This window comes from Miniopterus natalensis, chromosome X, assembly GCF_054644295.1.
Source record: "Miniopterus natalensis isolate mMinNat1 chromosome X, mMinNat1.hap1, whole genome shotgun sequence".
Lineage (NCBI taxonomy): Eukaryota > Metazoa > Chordata > Mammalia > Chiroptera > Miniopteridae > Miniopterus > Miniopterus natalensis.
The window spans coordinates 69,190,944-69,209,816 of record NC_142103.1 but is presented as its reverse complement, the minus strand read 5'-3'; the positions used below and the strand labels follow the sequence as shown (position 1 = coordinate 69,209,816).

The 18,873-nt window shown below is 37.9% G+C and overlaps 1 protein-coding gene across 3 annotated transcripts in view; it reads left to right on the top strand.

The window, feature by feature from the left end:
* Positions 1–18,873, top strand: part of F8 (coagulation factor VIII) — a 156,844-nt gene that overhangs the window by 22,324 nt on the left and 115,647 nt on the right. For all 3 annotated transcript variants that reach the window (XM_087813524.1, XM_016216918.2, XM_016216917.2), the window contains exons 2-3: positions 6,322–6,443; positions 9,130–9,252. In XM_087813524.1, coding sequence (XP_087669650.1) covers positions 6,322–6,443; positions 9,130–9,252 — 245 coding nt within the window. The remainder of the gene's footprint in view (positions 1–6,321; positions 6,444–9,129; positions 9,253–18,873) is intronic.

The following is an 18,873-nucleotide window of genomic DNA, read 5'->3' as shown; positions in this document are numbered from 1 at the left end:
GTTATTTCCTCCTGTTGGATTGATCCCTTTAGTAATATGTAGTGACCGTCTTCGTCTCTTGTTATGGTCTTTATTTTGAAGTCTGTTTTGTCAGAAATAAGAATTGCTACTCCAGCTTTCTTTTCCTTTCCATTTGCATGGAATATTTTACTCCATCCCTTCACTTTTAGCCTGTGTGAATCTTTTACTCTCAGGTGGGTCTCTTGTAGACAGCATATATTTGGGTCCTGTTTTCTTATCCATTCAGCTACCCTATGTCTTTTGATTGGATCATTTAATCCGTTTACATTTAAGGTTACTTCTGATATCAACTTATTTAATGCCATTTTTCCCCTTTATGTTGATGTACCTTTCTCTCACTATTCCTTCTTTTTCTTAAAGCAGTCCTTTTAGCATTTCTTGCAATGCTGGTTTAGTGGTACTGAACTCCTTTAGCCTTTTTTTGTCTGGGGAGCTCTTTATTTCACCTTCCATTTTAAATGATAACTTCGCTGGATAAAGCAATCTTAGTTGCATGTTCTTGCTTTTCATTACTTTGAGAACTTCATGCCACTCCCTTCTGGCCTGAAGAGTCTCTGTTGAGAAATCAGCTGTCAGCCTTATGGGGGTTCCCTTGTAGGTCACTGCTTGTCTCTCTCTTGCAGCCCTGAATATTTTCTCTTTGTCCTTGACATTTGCCATTTTAATTATGATGTGTCTTGGAATGTGTCTCTTTGTGTTCCTCTTGTTTGGAACCCTCTTTGGTTCCTGAACTTGTGTGGCTTTCTCCCTCGCCAGCCTAGGGAAGTTTTCTGTCATTATTTCCTCCACCAAGTTCTCTATCCCTTGCTCTCTTTCCTGCCCCTCTGGCACTCCTATAATGCGAATGTTGTTTCGCTTCTTGTTGTCCCAAAGCTCCTTTAGACTGTCCTCCTGCTTTTTAAGTGATTTTTCTTTTTGCTGCTCTGATTGAGTGATTATTTCTACCTTGTCTTCTAAGTCACTTATTCTATCCTCTGCTTCATTGAGCCTGCTTTTAATTCCTTCCAGTGTATTCTTGATATCAGATACAGCATTCTTTGTCTCTGTCTGAGTTTTATTTATGGTATGTATCTCTTTTTTTTTTCATGTTTTCACTAAGGTCGTCAATCTTATCATCAAGTGTCTCCTTAAGTTCCTTTAACATCTTCATCATCCATACTCTCAACTCCATTTCTGATAACTTGCTTAACTCCATCTCATCAAAGTATTTTTCTTATGATTTTCAATCTAACATTTAAGTCTTTAATTCATTTTGAGTTTATTTTTGTGTGTGGTGTAAGTTGGTGGTCTAGTATCATTTTTTTGCATGTATCTGTGAAATTTTCCCAGCACCATTTATTAAATAGACTGTCCTTACCTCATTGTATGTTCTTGCCTCCTTTGTTAAATATTAATTGACCGAACAGGCACGTGTTTACTTCTGGGTGCTCTATTCTGTCCCATTGATCTATATATCTGTTTTTATGCCAGTACCAGGCTGTTTTGATTACAGTGGCCTTGTAGTATAGTTTGATATCAGGTAGCTTGATTCTTCTAACTTTAGTCTTCTTTCTCAAGATTGCTGTGGCTATTTGAGGTCTTTTGTGGTTCCATAAACATTTTGGGAATATTTGTTCTTGTTCTGTGAAATACACCATTGGAATCTTGATGGGAATTGCATTGAATCTATAGATTGTATTGGGTAGTATGGGCATTTTAATGATGTTAATTTCCCTATCCATGAACACGGTATATGTTCCCAATTATTTGTAGCTTCCTAAATTTCTTTCTTCAGTGTCTTATATTTTTCCAAGTACAGGTCTTTTATACTCTTGGTTAAATTTATTGCTAGGTATTTTATTCCTTTTAAGCAATTGTGAATGGAGTTTTCTAAGTTTTCCTTTCTGATAGTTCATTATCGGTGTATAAAAACGCAACTAATTTATCTTTATTTTGTATCCTGCTTCTTCACTGAATTCATTTCTCAGTTCTAGTATTTTTTTTTGGTAAAGTCTTTAGTATTGTTTATATACAGTATCATGTCAGCTGCAAATGATGGCAGTTTTACTTCTTCCTTTCCAAATTGGATGCCTTTTATTTCTTCTTGTTATCTGATTACTGTGGCTAGGACTTCCAGTACTATGTCAAATAAAAGTGGCGAATGCGGACATCCATGTTTTGTTTCCGATCTTAACAGAAACGCTTGTGGTTTTTGCCCATGGTGTATGATATTACCTGTGGTTTTATCATATATGGCCTTTATTACATTGAGGTATGTTCCTTCTATTCTCACTTTGATGAGAGGTGGTTTTTGTTTTTTTTATCATAAATGAGTGCTGGATTTTATCAAATGCTTTTTCTGCATCTATGGATATGATCATGTGGGTTTTCTTGTCCTTCATTTTGTTTATTTGGTGTATCACGTTTATTGATTTGTGGATATTGTACCAACCTTGCATCCCCGGAATAAATCCCACTTGATCATGGTGTATGATCTTTTTAATGTGTTGCTGGATCTAGTTTGCTAATATTTTGTTGAAGATTTTAGCATCTATGTTCATCAGAGATATTGGATTGTAATTTTCTTTCTTTGTATCCTCTTTATCTGATTTTGGAATTAGGATAATGCTGGCCTCATAAAATAAGCTTGGGAGTCTTCCCTCCTCTTGAATTTTTTGGAATAGATTGAGAAGGATAGGTGTTAGTCTTTCTTTGAATATTTGGTAAAAAATACCTGAGAAGTCATCCATTCTAGGACTTTTGTTTGTTGTTGGGAGTTTTTGATTACTCCTTCGATTTTACTAGTAGTAATCTGTCTATTCAGATTCTCTTATTCTTCCTTATTTAGTTTTGGAAGATTGTATGTTTCTAGGAATTTTTCTATTTTGTCCAGGTTGTTCAATTTGTAATATATATTTTTTTACAATCCCTTGTATTTCAGTGGTATCTATTGCTACGTCTCCTATTTCATTTCTGATTTTATTTATTTGGCTTCTCTCTCTCTCTCTCTCTCTCTCTCTCTCTCTCTCATCTTGTTAAAGGTTTGTCAATCTTGTTTATCTTTTCAAAGAACAAGCTCTTGGTTTCATTGATCTTTTGTATTTTTTTAGAGTCTACTTAGTTTATTTCTGTTCTGATCTTTATTATTTCCTCCCTTCTACTCACTTTGGGCTTTATTTGTTGTTTTTTCAAGTTCCTTTTAGTGTAAAGTTAGATTATTTATTGGAAAATTTTCTTGTTTCTTGAGATAGGCCTGTAATGCTATGAATTTCCCTCTTAGGAATGCTTTCACTGTGTCCCATAGCTTTTGGGTTGTTGTGTTCCCATTTTCGTTTGTTTCAAGGCATATTTTGATTTCTTCTTTTATCTCATTGTTAGTCCAATCATTGTTTAACAACATGTTATTTAGCCTCCATGTCTTATGTGTTTTTCAGGCTTTTTTCTTGTGATTGATTTCCAGTTTCATACCACATGATCAGAGAAGATGCTTGATATGCTTTCAATCTTCTTAAACTTAGTGAGACTTGCTTTGTGTCCTAACATGTGATCTAACCTTAAAATTGTTCCATGTGCACTTGAAAAGAATGTATATTCTGCTCCTTTGAGGTGAAATTCTCTGAAGATAACAATTAACTCTATCTGATCTAGTGTGTCATTTAAGGCCACTACTTTCTTGTTGATTTTCTGATTGGAAGATTTATCCATTGATATCAATGGGGTGTTAAAATAGACATACTGAACTTAATAAAAATTTTGTGCATGATAAGATGCCATCAAGAGAATAAAAAAGGAACTCACAGAATGGGAGAAAATATTTGCAAATCAAATATTTGACAAGGGATTAATGTCCAGAATAAATAGAGAACTCTTTAAAACTCAACAACAAGAAAGCAAACAACCTTATTCAAAAATGGACAAAGGGCTTGAATAGACATTTCTCCAAAGAAGATATAGAAATGGCCAATAAGCACATGAAAATATTCTCAATATCACTAATCATTAGGGAAATTCAAGTCAAAACTACAAAAGAGATACCACTTCACACCCATTAAGATGGCTATTTTAGAAAAAATAAACAAACAAAATAAGTGTTGACAGGGTGTGAAGAAATTGGAATTCTTGTGTACTCTTGGTGAGAATATAAAATGGTGTAACCACTGTAGAAAACAGTCTGGTGGTTTCTCAAAAAGTTTAAAAAATTACCATATGATCCATCAACTCTACTTCTGGGTATTTACTGAAAATAATTGAAAGCAGAACCTTGAATATATATTTGTAAACCCATGTTCATAGCAGCATTATTCTTAATAACTAAAACATGGAAACAACCCAAGTGTCCACCAATGGATGAATGGATAAACAAAATGTGGTATATACATAGAATGGAATATTCAGCCTTAAAAAGAAAGAGAATTCTGACATGCTATAAAATGGATGAATTGTGAGGACTTTATGCTAAGTAAAATAAGCCAGTCACAAAAAGACAAATACTATATGATTCTAATAATATGAAATACTTAGAGTATTCAGAACCACAGAGACAAAAAGTAGAATGTTGGTTTCAGGAGCTTAGGGGAGTGGGGAATGTAGAGTTGCTATTAAATGGATATAGAATTTCAAGTTTGCAAGATAAGAGGAGTTAGGGAGGTCAATGGGGGTGATTGTTGTACAACAATATTAATGTGCTTAGTACACTTAAAATGTTTAAGATAGAAAATTTTATTTTCTATGTGCCTTACCACAATTTTTTAAATGGGGAAAAATTTAAGTCCCTGTAGGTCATTGATTTTCCAATTTTGCCACTTTCACAATTTTTAGATTGTATTTTCCTTCTCTACTTCAGCATTTCCACTAAAGCCTTTATAAGAAAAAGCAAATTTTCTTATGAAAATTAATGATTTTCTGGTGTGGCTGCTCCTGAAATAAACATTGATATTTTTCTTATATCAGAAAAAGGTTGAGAAAGAAGTAAGCAATAAATGCCAGATGCCTTGTTATTGATTTCACATTCTGGTAATCCTAGGTATGGTGTGGCTTTTGCTCCGAACATACGAATATCCACATTCAGAAGCTGCCTCTCTTTTCCCCTACTTTATCTTTATTGTTGTCATTTGTAACAAGAGTGTATGTGCCTTACTGGCTGATGTTTGGGGTTCTTTCTTCAGTGGTATCCCATACCAAGCATATCACCATTTATTTGTGCTATCCTCCATCTGTCACATCTCCTGCTTTTCAAAAGCCCTTGAGGGTCAACAAGACGTCAGGAACAACATCCACTCCACATCTAATTATATATCTTTGAAAACCTTTTGTTTTTTGTATTTATTTCTAGCATGTGTTTTGTGATGGCACAGTGGCATGTAGTATATGGTTTATAAGTGAATGAGCATACAGCTGTGGGGGAAGTGAGTGCTCAATTTTTTTTTGAGGTTTGGAGACAAGGATCTACACATGAAAGCTTTCTTCCAGGACAGGGCCTTTGCTTTCTCCACATGAGTATTCATTCTCCAAATGTCCATGCCTTGTGCCTGTACTCCCTTGACTTGTTGAAACAATACCAATTGGTAAAATCTGGTGAGAGATAAAGAGTTAGATGTCCAGAAGCATAAGCCAGGAAGAGAGGTTCTCTATGGCATATAGAAAACTGCAGAACTATTTCATAGGGTGCAAAAATAATTAGCACATGAAAACTAGTGAGTGGAAATAGTCACCTTCAACCACTCTGTATTTTCTACCAGTTCACCTGGGGCCTTCTTCACTAGGATTTGCGTTGGTCCTTTTGATTGCTCAACCTAAACTGGGCCCCAGGAAACAACCACCTAACTTGTCAGGTAAGGAGAGAGGAAAAGGTTGGGAACCAGCCTTCACCTAAAAGAGTTTTAATAACTGAGGCATAGGATAACATTTTGGGAACATTTACAAAATTAATTATAAAATTTCTGATTTAGTAGTTGATCCACAAATAAATGGATAATTGGGAGTATCTGACTAGAGACAAGAATGAGCATTAATGGAGGATTGACTCTAAATTACAGCTCCTGGCACCTGTAGGTCTCAATTATACATAGTCTTCATTGGAAGGTAATTTTCTCTGTGGTATTCCTTATTTCTGGTGTCTCTAAGAAGGGAAGTATAATTTTAGGTATATACAGACAATATTTGAATACAAGGTACTTACATAGAAGTTATAGTCTGTTTTAGAGATGAAATTGAAGGATACTGTAGTTATTGCTTTGGCAAAGGATTTTTTGGCTGACACAGTGTATGGGTATCAATTTTATGATTTATCTTATCATATGACTTTTTAATTTCTTTACACAGGTTTCCTCCTGGAATGCCAAGATCTTATCCCTTCAACACCTCAGTTATGTACAAAAAGACTATCTTTGTAGAGTTCACAGATCACCTTTTCAACATTGCCAAGCCCAGGCCACCATGGATGGGTAATGAAAACAGTATTGATTGTTTATTATAAAATTGTGTATCTACTACCACCTCTCAGGGAAATACACTGGCTGAATATTCTCAATCTTTTATGTTGGACTCTCCTCTGCTTTTTCTCTAGATATTAGAGTGCCATGGGTCTTGAACTTGATTTATTTTATTTTCTCTCTACCTTCAATCCCTAGATAATCTTGTTCAGTCTCATAGCTTTAAAATATCATCTCTAATAACTCCCAAGTTTATATCTTCAGTTCAGACTGCTTGCTTGATACTTTCACTTAGATATCAAATAAGCATGTAACAAGATGTTAAGATGAGACATTTTCAACCTTAGAATTATTGCTAAAAATTATAGGTGACAAATATCCCCAAATTCTAAAGAAGGATATCGGCCCACCTATTTGAGACTTGTTCATTCAGATAGTGGTCGAAAATTGGTTCTGTAACCCTTTGCCCATCATGTACCTCCAGCCTATATATAAAATGCTAGGAACTTAAAACAGAGTTAGATTTGAGGATTTCCTTGGAAAACATTTTTTGTATTTTGTATATCCCCTACCCCATGGAGGAAGGGAGGCCTCCCCTTCATTTCAAGCTATAGTTGGGGAGGCTTTCGGAGAATTACTTAGAAGACTTGAAATGGACTTCTGGAGTTTAGGAGACACTAACTAGTGCCTGGTTTTTATCTGGAAAATCTTTCAAGGCCAGAGTCTTAGGGGAACTTCTTGTGATGGCATAATAAGGAAAGTAGGCTATAGCAGAAGCTAACTGCACTTCTACTATTAGGTGTGAGGCCAGGAATGTCATAAGACAAGACTTGTATCAAGAAGACCCTCTCTGAGAGGTCTTCCTTTCAGGGCTAGGCGACCCCAACAGAAAAAAAGTTATATGTGATTGTACTGCCAGAAGCAGAAACTGAGAGGGGAAGTACAAGTGACAACTGGAGAAGACATATCTCATGCCAGGAAGTAGTAGAGTGGGATGTACATATATTTGAAAGGAGAGAATCTCCAAAGAACTCATATAAGTTCCCTAAGAAAGAGCCAGAATTTTGACATATGCCACAGCTAGAGGGTATCAAAACCACTTTGCCACTGCTCCTTCTAAGAAAGATCTTGTCATCATGCCTCATTTTTCAGCCCTGCTCTTTTCCCACTAGCTCCAATCTTAGAGGGTCCAGAGGCAGTAAGGTGAGTGGGGTAGGAGGATTAGGAGACGAAAGTGAAAAAGCAGTGAAAGTACCAAACAAACAATCTTTTTCCGTTAAGATTTCTGTGCCTGTCACAACTTAGCTGGAAGAAGGAGTTACCCTTAAATTGCAGGAGTGATCAAAAGTTTGATATTAGACTAGACTGGACTTATTAGTACTTAAAAATGATACTGCTAATTTGTGTTACTGGAAAGGTTACTGGAAAATTTTGGGGACTGTTCAAAGTGCAAGAAGGAAAATTACACCTAATCCAATTAAAAACTATGAAAAATAAAGCTATTTCATGTTTTCATCCCATTAAATCCAGCTTATTCAATAAACCATTTGTAGATGTCTTATATTTAACATGTCTATAAATCAGAAGTCTTGATTTTCCTCTTAGTTTTTTTCTTTTTAAAGATTTTTTTTATTGATTATTTTAGAGAGAGAGGAAAGAAGAGGGAGAGAGAGGATCATTGATGTGAGAATGAAGCATTGATTGGCTGCCTCCAGCAACCTGGGCATGTGCCCTGACCAAGACTCAAACTGGCAACCTTTTGGTGCATGGGATGATGCTCAACCCACTGAGCCACACTAGCCAGAGCTCCTCTTAGTTTTCTGTCATTGCCTGACCACTAGTTGCACAAGCCAAAATCACACGAATCAACCCTAGATCCTCTCTTTTTTTTCTATCTCCAGCATCCAATCCATCAGCAAGTCTTGTTTATAACAACCTGAAATTATCTTTTGCCCGGCCAGGCGTGGCTCAGCGGTTGAGCGTCAACCTAGGATCCAGGCGATCAGGGTTCGATTCCCGGTCAGGGCACATGCCCGGGTTGTGGGCTCGATCAATGACTCTCTCATCATTGATGTTTCTATCTCTCCCTTCCTCTCTCTGAAATCGATAAAGATATATATATATTTTTAATTATCTTTTGTTTTTTTGGTTTATTTATTTATTTTTTTAATATATCTTTATTGATTTCAGAGAGGAAAGGAGAGGGAGAGAGAGATAGAAACGTCAATGATGAGAGAGTCATTGATTGAGCCCACAACTCGGGCATGTGCCCTGACAGGGAATCGAACCCCGATCGCCTGGATCCTAGGTCGACGCTCAACCGCTGAGCCACGCCGGGCCGGGCTCTTTTGTATTTTTTTATGTGCTTAATGTCTCTCAAATGTAATCTCCATGATATGTCTTATTCATTACTACATCTCCACTGCCTATGACAGTTTCTAGAATATAACAGGAACTCAACTAGTATTAGTTAAATGAATGAATGCATTGAATAAATTGCCAGAACTCTGTCCTCAGAATAACCATGAGGTTGAGCTGGTGAGAACAGTTTCTACATTCACTCATTTAACTACCACTTTTTTTCAATAATCACAGGGGCATGCTTCTCCACCATGACTTTGACCATAACTTTCATAACAACAGGTTTTCTGGGGTACCACCCTCCAAGTGACCTTTGGGGACCATCTCATTCTTGCAGGTCTGCTGGGTCCTACCATCCGGGCTGAGGTATATGACACCATAGTCATTACACTTAAGAACATGGCTTCTCATGCTGTCAGTCTTCATGCTGTTGGTATATCCTACTGGAAAGCTTCTGAAGGTGAGTCAAATGTCCTCCTATCATCTTGTCATCTAGAGATAGAAGAGTTTTGAGTATAAGGTCATGCAACTAGTGAATACTAGAGTTAGAATTCAAACCTATGCCCATTTCATGAAGTTAAGAACATTCTCATTTTAGTCTAATCCCCAAAGTTTTGATTTGATCCTCTGTATGGGGAGCCAGGTTAAAGATCCTAAAATTGCCACTTCGTTTGCTTTCTTATGCCCAAGGAACTACATAGAGAGGAATCAAGACTCATGCTATAAAGTTGAAACAGAATTTTCCTTCTCCTTTTTTAGATTCTGACTTTACAGATATTTCCTCTCCTACCCCTCTCCCTGATTTCCTTTTTTTAAAATTTTATTTTTGTTTAAAATATTACAGATGCCCCTTTTTCTCCTCAATGACCCATTCCACCCCATCCCATCCCCCTCCCCAGTCCCTCTCCCCACCATTGTCTGAGTCCTTGGGTTGTGCATATATGCATATAAATTCTTTGGTTACTCTCTCCCCTCCACCCCCCCCTCCTCCATCCTTCTGACATTCATCAGTCTGATCTATGCTTCCATGTCATTGAATCTATTCTGTTCATCAGTTTATTAAGTTCTTTAGATTCCACATATAAGCAAGATCATATGATGTTTTTCTTTCTCTGCCTGGCTTATTTCACTTAGCATAATTTTCTCCAAGTCCACCCATACTGTCCCAAAGGGTATGAGATTCTTCTTCTTTATAGCTGTGTAGTATTCCATGGTGTAAATGTCCCACAGCTTTTTAATCCACTCATCTACTGATGGGCACTTGGGCTGTTTCCAGATCTTAGCTATTGTAAACTGTGCTGCTATGAACATCGGGGTACATATATTCTTTCTGATTAGTGTTTCAGGATTCTTAGGATATATTCCTAGGAGTGGAATCACTGGGTCAAAAGGCAGTTCCATTTTTAATTTTTTGAGGAACCTCCATACTGTTTTCCATAGTGGTTGCACCAGTCTGCATTCCCACCAGCAGTGTACTAGGGTTCCCCTTTCTCCACACCCTCGCCAGCACATGTTGTTTGTTGATTTGTTGATGGTAGCCATTCTGACAGCTGTGGAGTGATACCTAAATGTGCTTTTAATTTGCATCTCTCTGATGATTATCGAAGTTGAACATTTTCTCATGTGTCTCTTGGCCATCTGTAGGTCCTCCTTGGAGAAATGTCTATTCAGGTCCTTTGCCCATTTCTTAATTGGGTTGTTTGTCTTCCTCTTGCTGAGTAGTGTGACACTACTTTGTACACTTTGGAAATTAGTCCCTTATCAGATACATCCTTGGCAAATATGTTTTCCCAGACAATGGGGTTCCTTTGTATTTTGAGGCTGTTTTCTTTTGCTGTGCAGAAGCTTTTTAGTTTGATGTAGTCCCATATGTTTATTTTTTCCTTTGTTTCTCTTGCCCTAGGAGATGTATCAGTGAAAAGTCCACTCCGTGGGATGTCTATGACTTTACTGCCTATGTTTTCTTCCAGGATTCTTATGGTTTCGTGACTTACATTTAATTCTTTTATCCATTTTGAGTTTATTTTTGTGTATGGTGAAAGTTGGTGGTCTAGTTTCACTTTTTTGCATGTATCGGTCCAATTTTCCCAGCAGCACTCATTGAAGAGACTGTCTTTACTCCATTGGGTGCTCTTGCATCCTTTGTCAAATATTAAACGACCATAATGGCGTGGGTCTATTTCTGGGGTCTCTGTTCTGTTCCATTGATCTATGTGCCTATTGTTGTGCCAATATTAGGCCATTTTTATTACAATGGCTTTGTAATACAGTTTGAAATCCGGTAATGTGATCCTTCCCACTCTCTTCTTCCTCAAGATGGCTGCAGCATTTCGGGGTCCTTTCTGGTTCCATATAAATTTTTTTTTTAAATAATTTTTATTTTTGTTTAAAGTATTACAGATGTCCCTTTTTCTCCCCAATGACCCATTCCCTCCGCCATTCCTTCCCCCTCCCCAGTCCCTCTTCCCACCATTGTCTGTGTCCTTGGGTTGTGCATATATGCATATAAATTCTTTGGTTACTCTCTCCCCTTCACCCCCCCGCCCCCCTCCATCCCTCTGACATTTGTCAGTCTCAACTATGCTTCCATGTCATTGAATCTATTCTGTTCAACAGTTTATTAAGTTCTTTAGATTCCACCTATAAGCGAGATCATGTGATATTTTTCTTTTGCTGCCTGGCTTATTTCACTTAGCATAATATTCTCCATGCCCATCCATACTGTCCCAAAGGGTACGAGATTCTTCTTCTTTACAGCTGCGTAGTATTCCATGGTGTAAATGTCCCACAGCTTTTTAATCCACTCATCTACTGATGGGCACTTGGGCTGTTTCCAGATCTTAGCTATTGTAAACTGTGCTGCTATGAACATCGGAGTACATAGATCCTTTCTGATGAATGTTTCAGGATTCTTAGGATACATTCCTAGGAGTGGAATCACTGGGTCAAATGGCAGCTCCATTTCTAATTTTTTGAGGAACCTCCATACTGTTTTCCATAGTGGTTGCACCAGTCTGCATTCCCACCAGCAGTGGACTAGGGTTCCCCTTTCTCCACACCCTCCCCAGCACATGTCGTTTGTTGATTTATTGATGGCAGCCATTCTGACAGGTGTGAAGTGATACCTCATTGTGGTTTTAATCTGCATCTGTCTGATGATTATCGACATAGAGCATTAGCGGTGTCTCTTGGCCATCCGTGTGTCCTCTTTGGAGAACTGTCTATTTCAGTCCTTTGCCCATTTCTTACTGGGTTGTTTGTCTTCCTCTTGCTGAGTGCTATGAGTTCTTTGTACACTTTGGAAATTAGCCCCTTACCAGATTCATCCTTGGCAAATATGTTTTCCCATACCGTGGGGTTCCTTTGTATTTTGAGGCTGTTTTCTTTTGCTGTGCAGAAGCTTTTTAGTTTGATGTAGTCCCATATGTTTATTTTTTCCTTTGTTTCTCTTGCCCTAGGAGATGTATCAGTGAAAATTTCACTACATGGGATGTCTGTGACTTTACTGCCTATGTTTTCTTCCAGGATTTTTATGGTTTCGTGACTTACATTTAATTCTTTTATCCATTTTGAGTTTATTTTTGTGTATGGTGAAAGTTGGTGGTCTAGTTTCATTCTTTTGCATCTATCTGTCCAGTTTTCCCATCACCACTTATTGAAGAGACTGTTCTTACTCCATTGGATACTCTTGCCTCCTTTGTCAAATATTAACTGACCATAATGGCTTGACTCTATTTCTGGGGTCTCTGTTCTGTTCCATTGATCTATATGCCTGTTGTTGTGCCAATACCAGGCCGTTTTGATTACAGTGGCTTTGGAATACAGTTTGAAGTCTGGTAATGTGATCCCTCCCACTCTGTTCTTTTTTCTCAAGATGGCTGCAGCTATTCGGGGTCTTTTTTGGATCCATATAAATTTTTGAAATGTTTGTTCGAGGTCTGTGAAATATGCTGTTGGTATTTTCATAGGAATTGCATTAAATTTATAAATTGCTTTGGGTAGTATGGACATTTTAATGATATTAATTCTTCCAATCCGTGAGTACGATGTATACTTCCACCTGTTTAAATCTTCCTCTATTTCTTTATTCAGTGTCACGTAGTTTTCTGAGTACAGGTCTTTTACATCCTTGGTTAAGTTTATTCCTAGGTATCTTATTTTTTTAGTTGCAATGGTAAATGGTATTGCTTTTTTAGTTTCTCTCTCTGAGAGTTCATTGTTGGTGTATAAGAATGCCATTGATTTCCGGATGTTGATTTTGTATCCAGCTACCTTGCCAAATTCCTTTATCAAATCTAGTAGTGCTTTGATGGAGTCTCTAGGGTTTTCTATGTACAATATCATGTTATCTGCAAATAATGACAGTTTTACTTCCTCCTTTCCAATTTGGATACCTTTTATGTTTTCTTACTGTCTGATGGCTGTGGCTAGACCTTCCAGTACTATGTTGAATAAGAGTGATGAAAGTGGACACCCCTGTCTTGTTCCTGATTTTAAGGGAAATGGTCTTAGTTTTTGCCTATTGAGTATGATGGTGGCTGTAGGTCTGTCATATATGGCCTTTACTATGTTGAGGTATGATCCATCTATTCACACTTTGCTGAGAGTTTTTGTTAGAAATGGATGCTGCATTTTGTAGAATGCTTTTTCTGAGTCTATTGATATAATCATATGATTTTTGTCCTTCATTTTGTTTATGTGATGTATCACATTCATTGATTTTCAGATGTTGAACCAGCGTTGCATCTCCGAAATAAATCCCACTTGTTCCTGATGTGTGATCTTTTTAATGTATTGCTGGATCCGGTTTGCTAGTATTTTAGCGAGGATTTTAGCATCTATGTTCATCAGGGATATTGGCCTGTAATTTTCTTTCTTTGTAGTGTCTTTATCTGGTTTTGGGATTAGGATGATGCTGGCCTCATGAAAAGAGTTTGGGAGTTTTCCCTCCTCTTAAATTTTCTGGAATAGTTTGAATAGGATAGGGGTTAATTCTTCTTTGAATGTTTGGTAAAACTCTCCTGCAAATCCATCTGTGCCAGGACTTTTGTTTGCTGGGAGTTTTTTGATTACTGCTTCTATTTCATTAGTTGTTATTGGCCTATTCAGGTTTTCTGCCTCTTCTTGATTCAGCTTTGGAAGGTTGTATGCTTCTAGGAATTTGTCTGTTTCACCCATGTTGTCCAATTTGTTGGCATATGGTTGCTCATAATATTTTCTTACAATCCTTTGTATTTCTGTTGGGTCAGTTGTTATATCGCCTCTTTCATTTCTGATTTTATTTATTTGGGCCCTCTCTCTTTGTTTCTTAGTGAGTCTGGCTAAAGGTGCATCAATCTTATTTACCTTTTCAAAGAACCAGCTCTTGGTTTCATTGATTTTTTGTATTGTTTTTTCAGTCTCTATGTCATTAATCTCTGCTCTGATTTTTATTATTTCCTTCCTTCTACTTCCTTGGGGCTTTTCTTGCTGTTCTCGTTCTAGTTCTTTTAGTTGTTGTGTTAGATGGTTCATTAGATCTTTTTCTTGTTTCTTGAGATAGGCCTCTAATGCTATGAATTTTCCTCTCAGGACTGCTTTCGCCATGTCCCATAGGTTTGGGGTTGTTGTCTGTTCATTTTTGTTACTTTCCATGAAGTGTTTGATTTCTTCCTTGATCTCATTGGTAACCTGTTCATTGTTTAATAACATGCTATTTAGCCTCCATGTGTTTGAATATTTTTGAGTTTTTTAATATTGGTTGATTTCTAGTTTCGTGGCATTGCGATCTGAGAAGATGCTTGATATGGTTTCAGTCTTCTTATATTTGTAGAGACTTGCCTTGTGCCCTAACATGTGGTCTATTTTTGAGAATGTTCCATGTGCACTTGAGATGAATGTGTATTCTGCTGCTTTGGGGTGAAATGTTCTGTAAATGTCAATTAAATCCATTAGGTCTAGTGAGTCATTTAAGGTCTGTGTTTCCCTGTTCCTTTTTTGTCTTAATGATCTGTCCAATGCTGACAGTGGGGTGTTAAAGTCCCCCACTATGATTGTGTTGCTGTCAATCTCCCCCTTAAAGTCCCCCAAGAAATTTTTATATATTTAGGTGCTCCTGTATTGGGTGCATAAATGTTTTTAAGGGTTATTTCCTCCTGTTGGATTGATCCCTTTAGTAATATGTAGTGACCGTCTTCGTCTCTTGTTATGGTCTTTATTTTGAAGTCTGTTTTGTCAGAAATAAGAATTGCTACTCCAGCTTTCTTTTCCTTTCCATTTGCATGGAATATTTTACTCCATCCCTTCACTTTTAGCCTGTGTGAATCTTTTACTCTCAGGTGGGTCTCTTGTAGACAGCATATATTTGGGTCCTGTTTTCTTATCCATTCAGCTACCCTATGTCTTTTGATTGGATCATTTAATCCGTTTACATTTAAGGTTACTTCTGATATCAACTTATTTAATGCCATTTTTCCCCTTTATGTTGATGTACCTTTCTCTCACTATTCCTTCTTTTTCTTAAAGCAGTCCTTTTAGCATTTCTTGCAATGCTGGTTTAGTGGTACTGAACTCCTTAACCTTTTTTTTTTTTTTGTCTGGGAAGCTCTTTATTTCACCTTCCATTTTAAATAACTTTGCTGGATAAAGCAATCTTAGTTGCATGTTCTTGCTTTTCATTACTTTGAGAACTTCATGCCACTCCCTTCTGGCCTGAAGAGTCTCTGTTGAGAAATCAGCTGTCAGCCTTATGGGGGTTCCCTTGTAGGTCACTGCTTGTCTCTCTCTTGCAGCCCTGAATATTTTCTCTTTGTCCTTGACATTTGCCATTTTAATTATGATGTGTCTTGGAGTGTGTCTCTTTGTGTTCCTCTTGTTTGGAACCCTCTGTGCTTCCTGAACTTGTGTGGCTTTCTCCCTCGCCAGCCTAGGGAAGTTTTCTGTCATTATTTCCTCCACCAAGTTCTCTATCCATTGCTCTCTTCCTGCCCCTCTGGCACTCCTATAATGCGAATGTTGTTTCGCTTCTTGTTGTCCCAAAGCTCCTTTAGACTGTCCTCCTGCTTTTTAAGCGATTTTTCTTTTTGCTGCTCTGATTGAGTGATTATTTCTACCTTGTCTTCTAAGTCACTTATTCTATCCTCTGCTTCATTGAGCCTTTTTTTAATCCCTTCCAGTGTATTCTTGATATCAGATACAGCATTCTTATTTCCGTCTGATTTTTGTTTATGTTATGTATCTCTTTTTTCATGCTTTTCCTAAAGTCCTAGATCTTATTGCCTATTGCTTTGTTTTTCTTTTTAAGTTCCTTGAACATCTTCATCATCAATTCTATGAACTCTGTTTCTAATAGCTTGCTTAACTCCATCTCATCAAAGGCTTTTTTTGGCAATGTTTCCTTTTTTAATTTGGGGGTTGTTTCTTTGTCTCCCCATGTTGGTAGGTCTAAGTGTTTGTATCTATATACTAGATATAATTGCTATCTCCCAGTCTTGTGGGATGGGATTTTGTCTTGTGGGTCCAGTGGAGCCCAGAGGTGTGTATTCCTTATACTTCTGAGCTCTTTGCTCTAGGCGTGTCCCTTTTGTGGGTGTCCCATCTGTGGTTTCTTTATGTTCTCCTGTTGTGGTTGGGTCTAGGTTGTCATTGACCAGTCCTTGGGAGGACTCTCAGGTTGGCTAACTGTCTCAGCCCCAACCTTGTTGTGTAAGCTGTTGTACGGGTGCTGGCAAGGCAGGACAATACCCAACTAAACTTCCAGGAAATAAGGAGTATCTTACAAAATATCTTGGCAGTCACAATGAAAACAACCCAAGTAAAAATAGAACTGGGAGAGTGAAGGGAGAACACACACACACCAAAAAAAAAAAAACTTAAAGAAAGAGAGAAATAAAAGTAATGCTTAGAGAGAGAGATGTATATTGTTGTTAATAGTGATGAAAATTTAGAAAATAATAAAAAACTGAAATGTAAAAAATAGAGAAGCTACTGGGAGATAACCGAGGCAGAGAAAAGATTCTGAAAGAAGGGCCAGCAAAAAATTAAGGGAGAAAATAGGAATAGGATAATAGTTGAAAATGAGAAAATAAAAATACAATAAAGAGAATAAGGGAAACTAACAGTTGAACAAAAAGACAAGAAGACAGAATGGAGTGTAACAAAAGAATGAAAGAAAAGAAGGAAAAGAAAAAAGAAGAAGGAAAAAAAAAGTTATGCCAATGGGTCAAGAGGAGAGAGAGAGGGAGAGATAAAGCCTGGCAGGGGAGGGAGTTCGGTAAGAGATTTGGTGGAAACTATAGAGGAAAGCAGTAAACTTGTTTATAATGATAAAGTCCCAGTCATTAAGCAGGGATATCAAGGAAGTCTTGATAGTAGAAGCAAGGATAAAACAAAACAAAGCAAATAACCAAAACAAAACTAAAACCAAGCTAAGCAAGACAAAATTCTTTTATAAAAAAAAAAAAATTTAGTTAAAAAATGTGGGGTTTTTTGTTTTTTTTTAATTTTACTTTTGTTTAAAATATTACAGATGTCCCTTTTTCTCCCCAGTGACCCATTCCACCCCATCCCTTCCCCCTCTCCAGTCCCTCTCCCCACCATTGTCCGTGTCCTTGGGTTGTGCATATATGCTTATAAATTCTTTGGTTACTCTCTCTCCCTACACCCACTCGCCCTCCTCCATCCTTCTGACATTCATCAGTCTGATCTATGCTTCCATGTCATTGAATCTATTCTGTTCATCAGTTTATTAAGTTCTTTAGATTCCACATATAAGCAAAATCATGTGATGTTTGTCTTTCTCTGTCTGGCTTATTTCACTTAACATAATTTTCTCCAGGTCCATCCATACTGTCCCAAAGGGTATGAGATTCTGCTTCTTTATAGCTGTGTAGTATTCCATGGTGTGTATGTCCCACAGCTTTTTAATCCACTCATCTACTGATGGGCACCCAGTGATCCCACTCCTAGGAATGTATCCTAAGAATCCTGAAACACTAATCAGAAAGAATATATGTACCCCTATTTCATAGCAGCACAGTTTACAATAGCTAAGATTGGAAAAATGTTTTAAAAAAAATTTTTTTTTAATATAAAATTTAAAAAAGAAGAAAAAAACAAATAAATTTCCCCCCTTTCTCTTCTTCCTAAGGGAAAAAGAGAAAAAACAAACAAACACACACCAAAAAAAGCAAAAAAACAACAACAAACAAGAACAAAACAAAACAAAAAACAGAAGAAAAAAAGACAATCAAGTGAGTTTCTTCTGGGCAGCTTATGTTGTCTGAGGCTCTTTGTTTTGTATGCTGATTTTCGTTCTCCTGGGTAGTACTTGTGTATCAGCCAATGTGAGGAGCCGTCTAGGTTTGGCTCTGGTGTCCTTAGGTAGAAGGTTGATCTGAGGCTCTCCGTGGGCCACCTCCTCCTGTCAGCTATTTTTCAACTTTGTAGTTGCCTGGTCTTACTCCAGAGTCTTCTGTAGACTCTTTAGGGTGCAGGGTGGCTAGTGTAGCCCTGGGTATCACTCCTCTTAGAGGTTCCGCTGTCAGGCACTCAGTGTGAGTGAGTTAATCTCTGCTCCACAGCCAGCTCCTCAGTCACTACCCTTTCCTCTGATTCTAGTTCTGCATGTTCTGGCCTGCTGCAGTTTCAGATTGATTTCAGTCTGTTGCCTTTTCTGTATGGGCCTTTTCAGCAGCCTGGGCTCAGTGGGTTCGATTAAAAAACATTCCAGTGAGCCTTTTGCCTGCCCACCCCGCAGCCGGGGATTTCAGTGTTTCCTCCAGTTCCCAAACAACAGTCCCTGAGAGTCTTATTCTTGTGCAGCCCTCCTGTGAGCTGCTCTCCCTTCCTCCTCAGGACTGTGCCCTGCAGGTGTGTCTGGGGCCTCAGTGAACTGGACCAGCCCCTTTCCTGTTGGGGGTGGTGCTTCCAGGCTGCAGGAGAGGCAGACGGGCTCCTCCCCTCCCTTCCCAGCTCTGGTTGGCTGGTTGCACCAGGCCCACCCCTCAGACAGCCTACTGTGCAGACCCCAATCCCAGCCTCCATTGGTCTGTCTGCGCAGTGGATGCAGGGAAGGTAGGAACCAGTTCCACTATCAGACTCA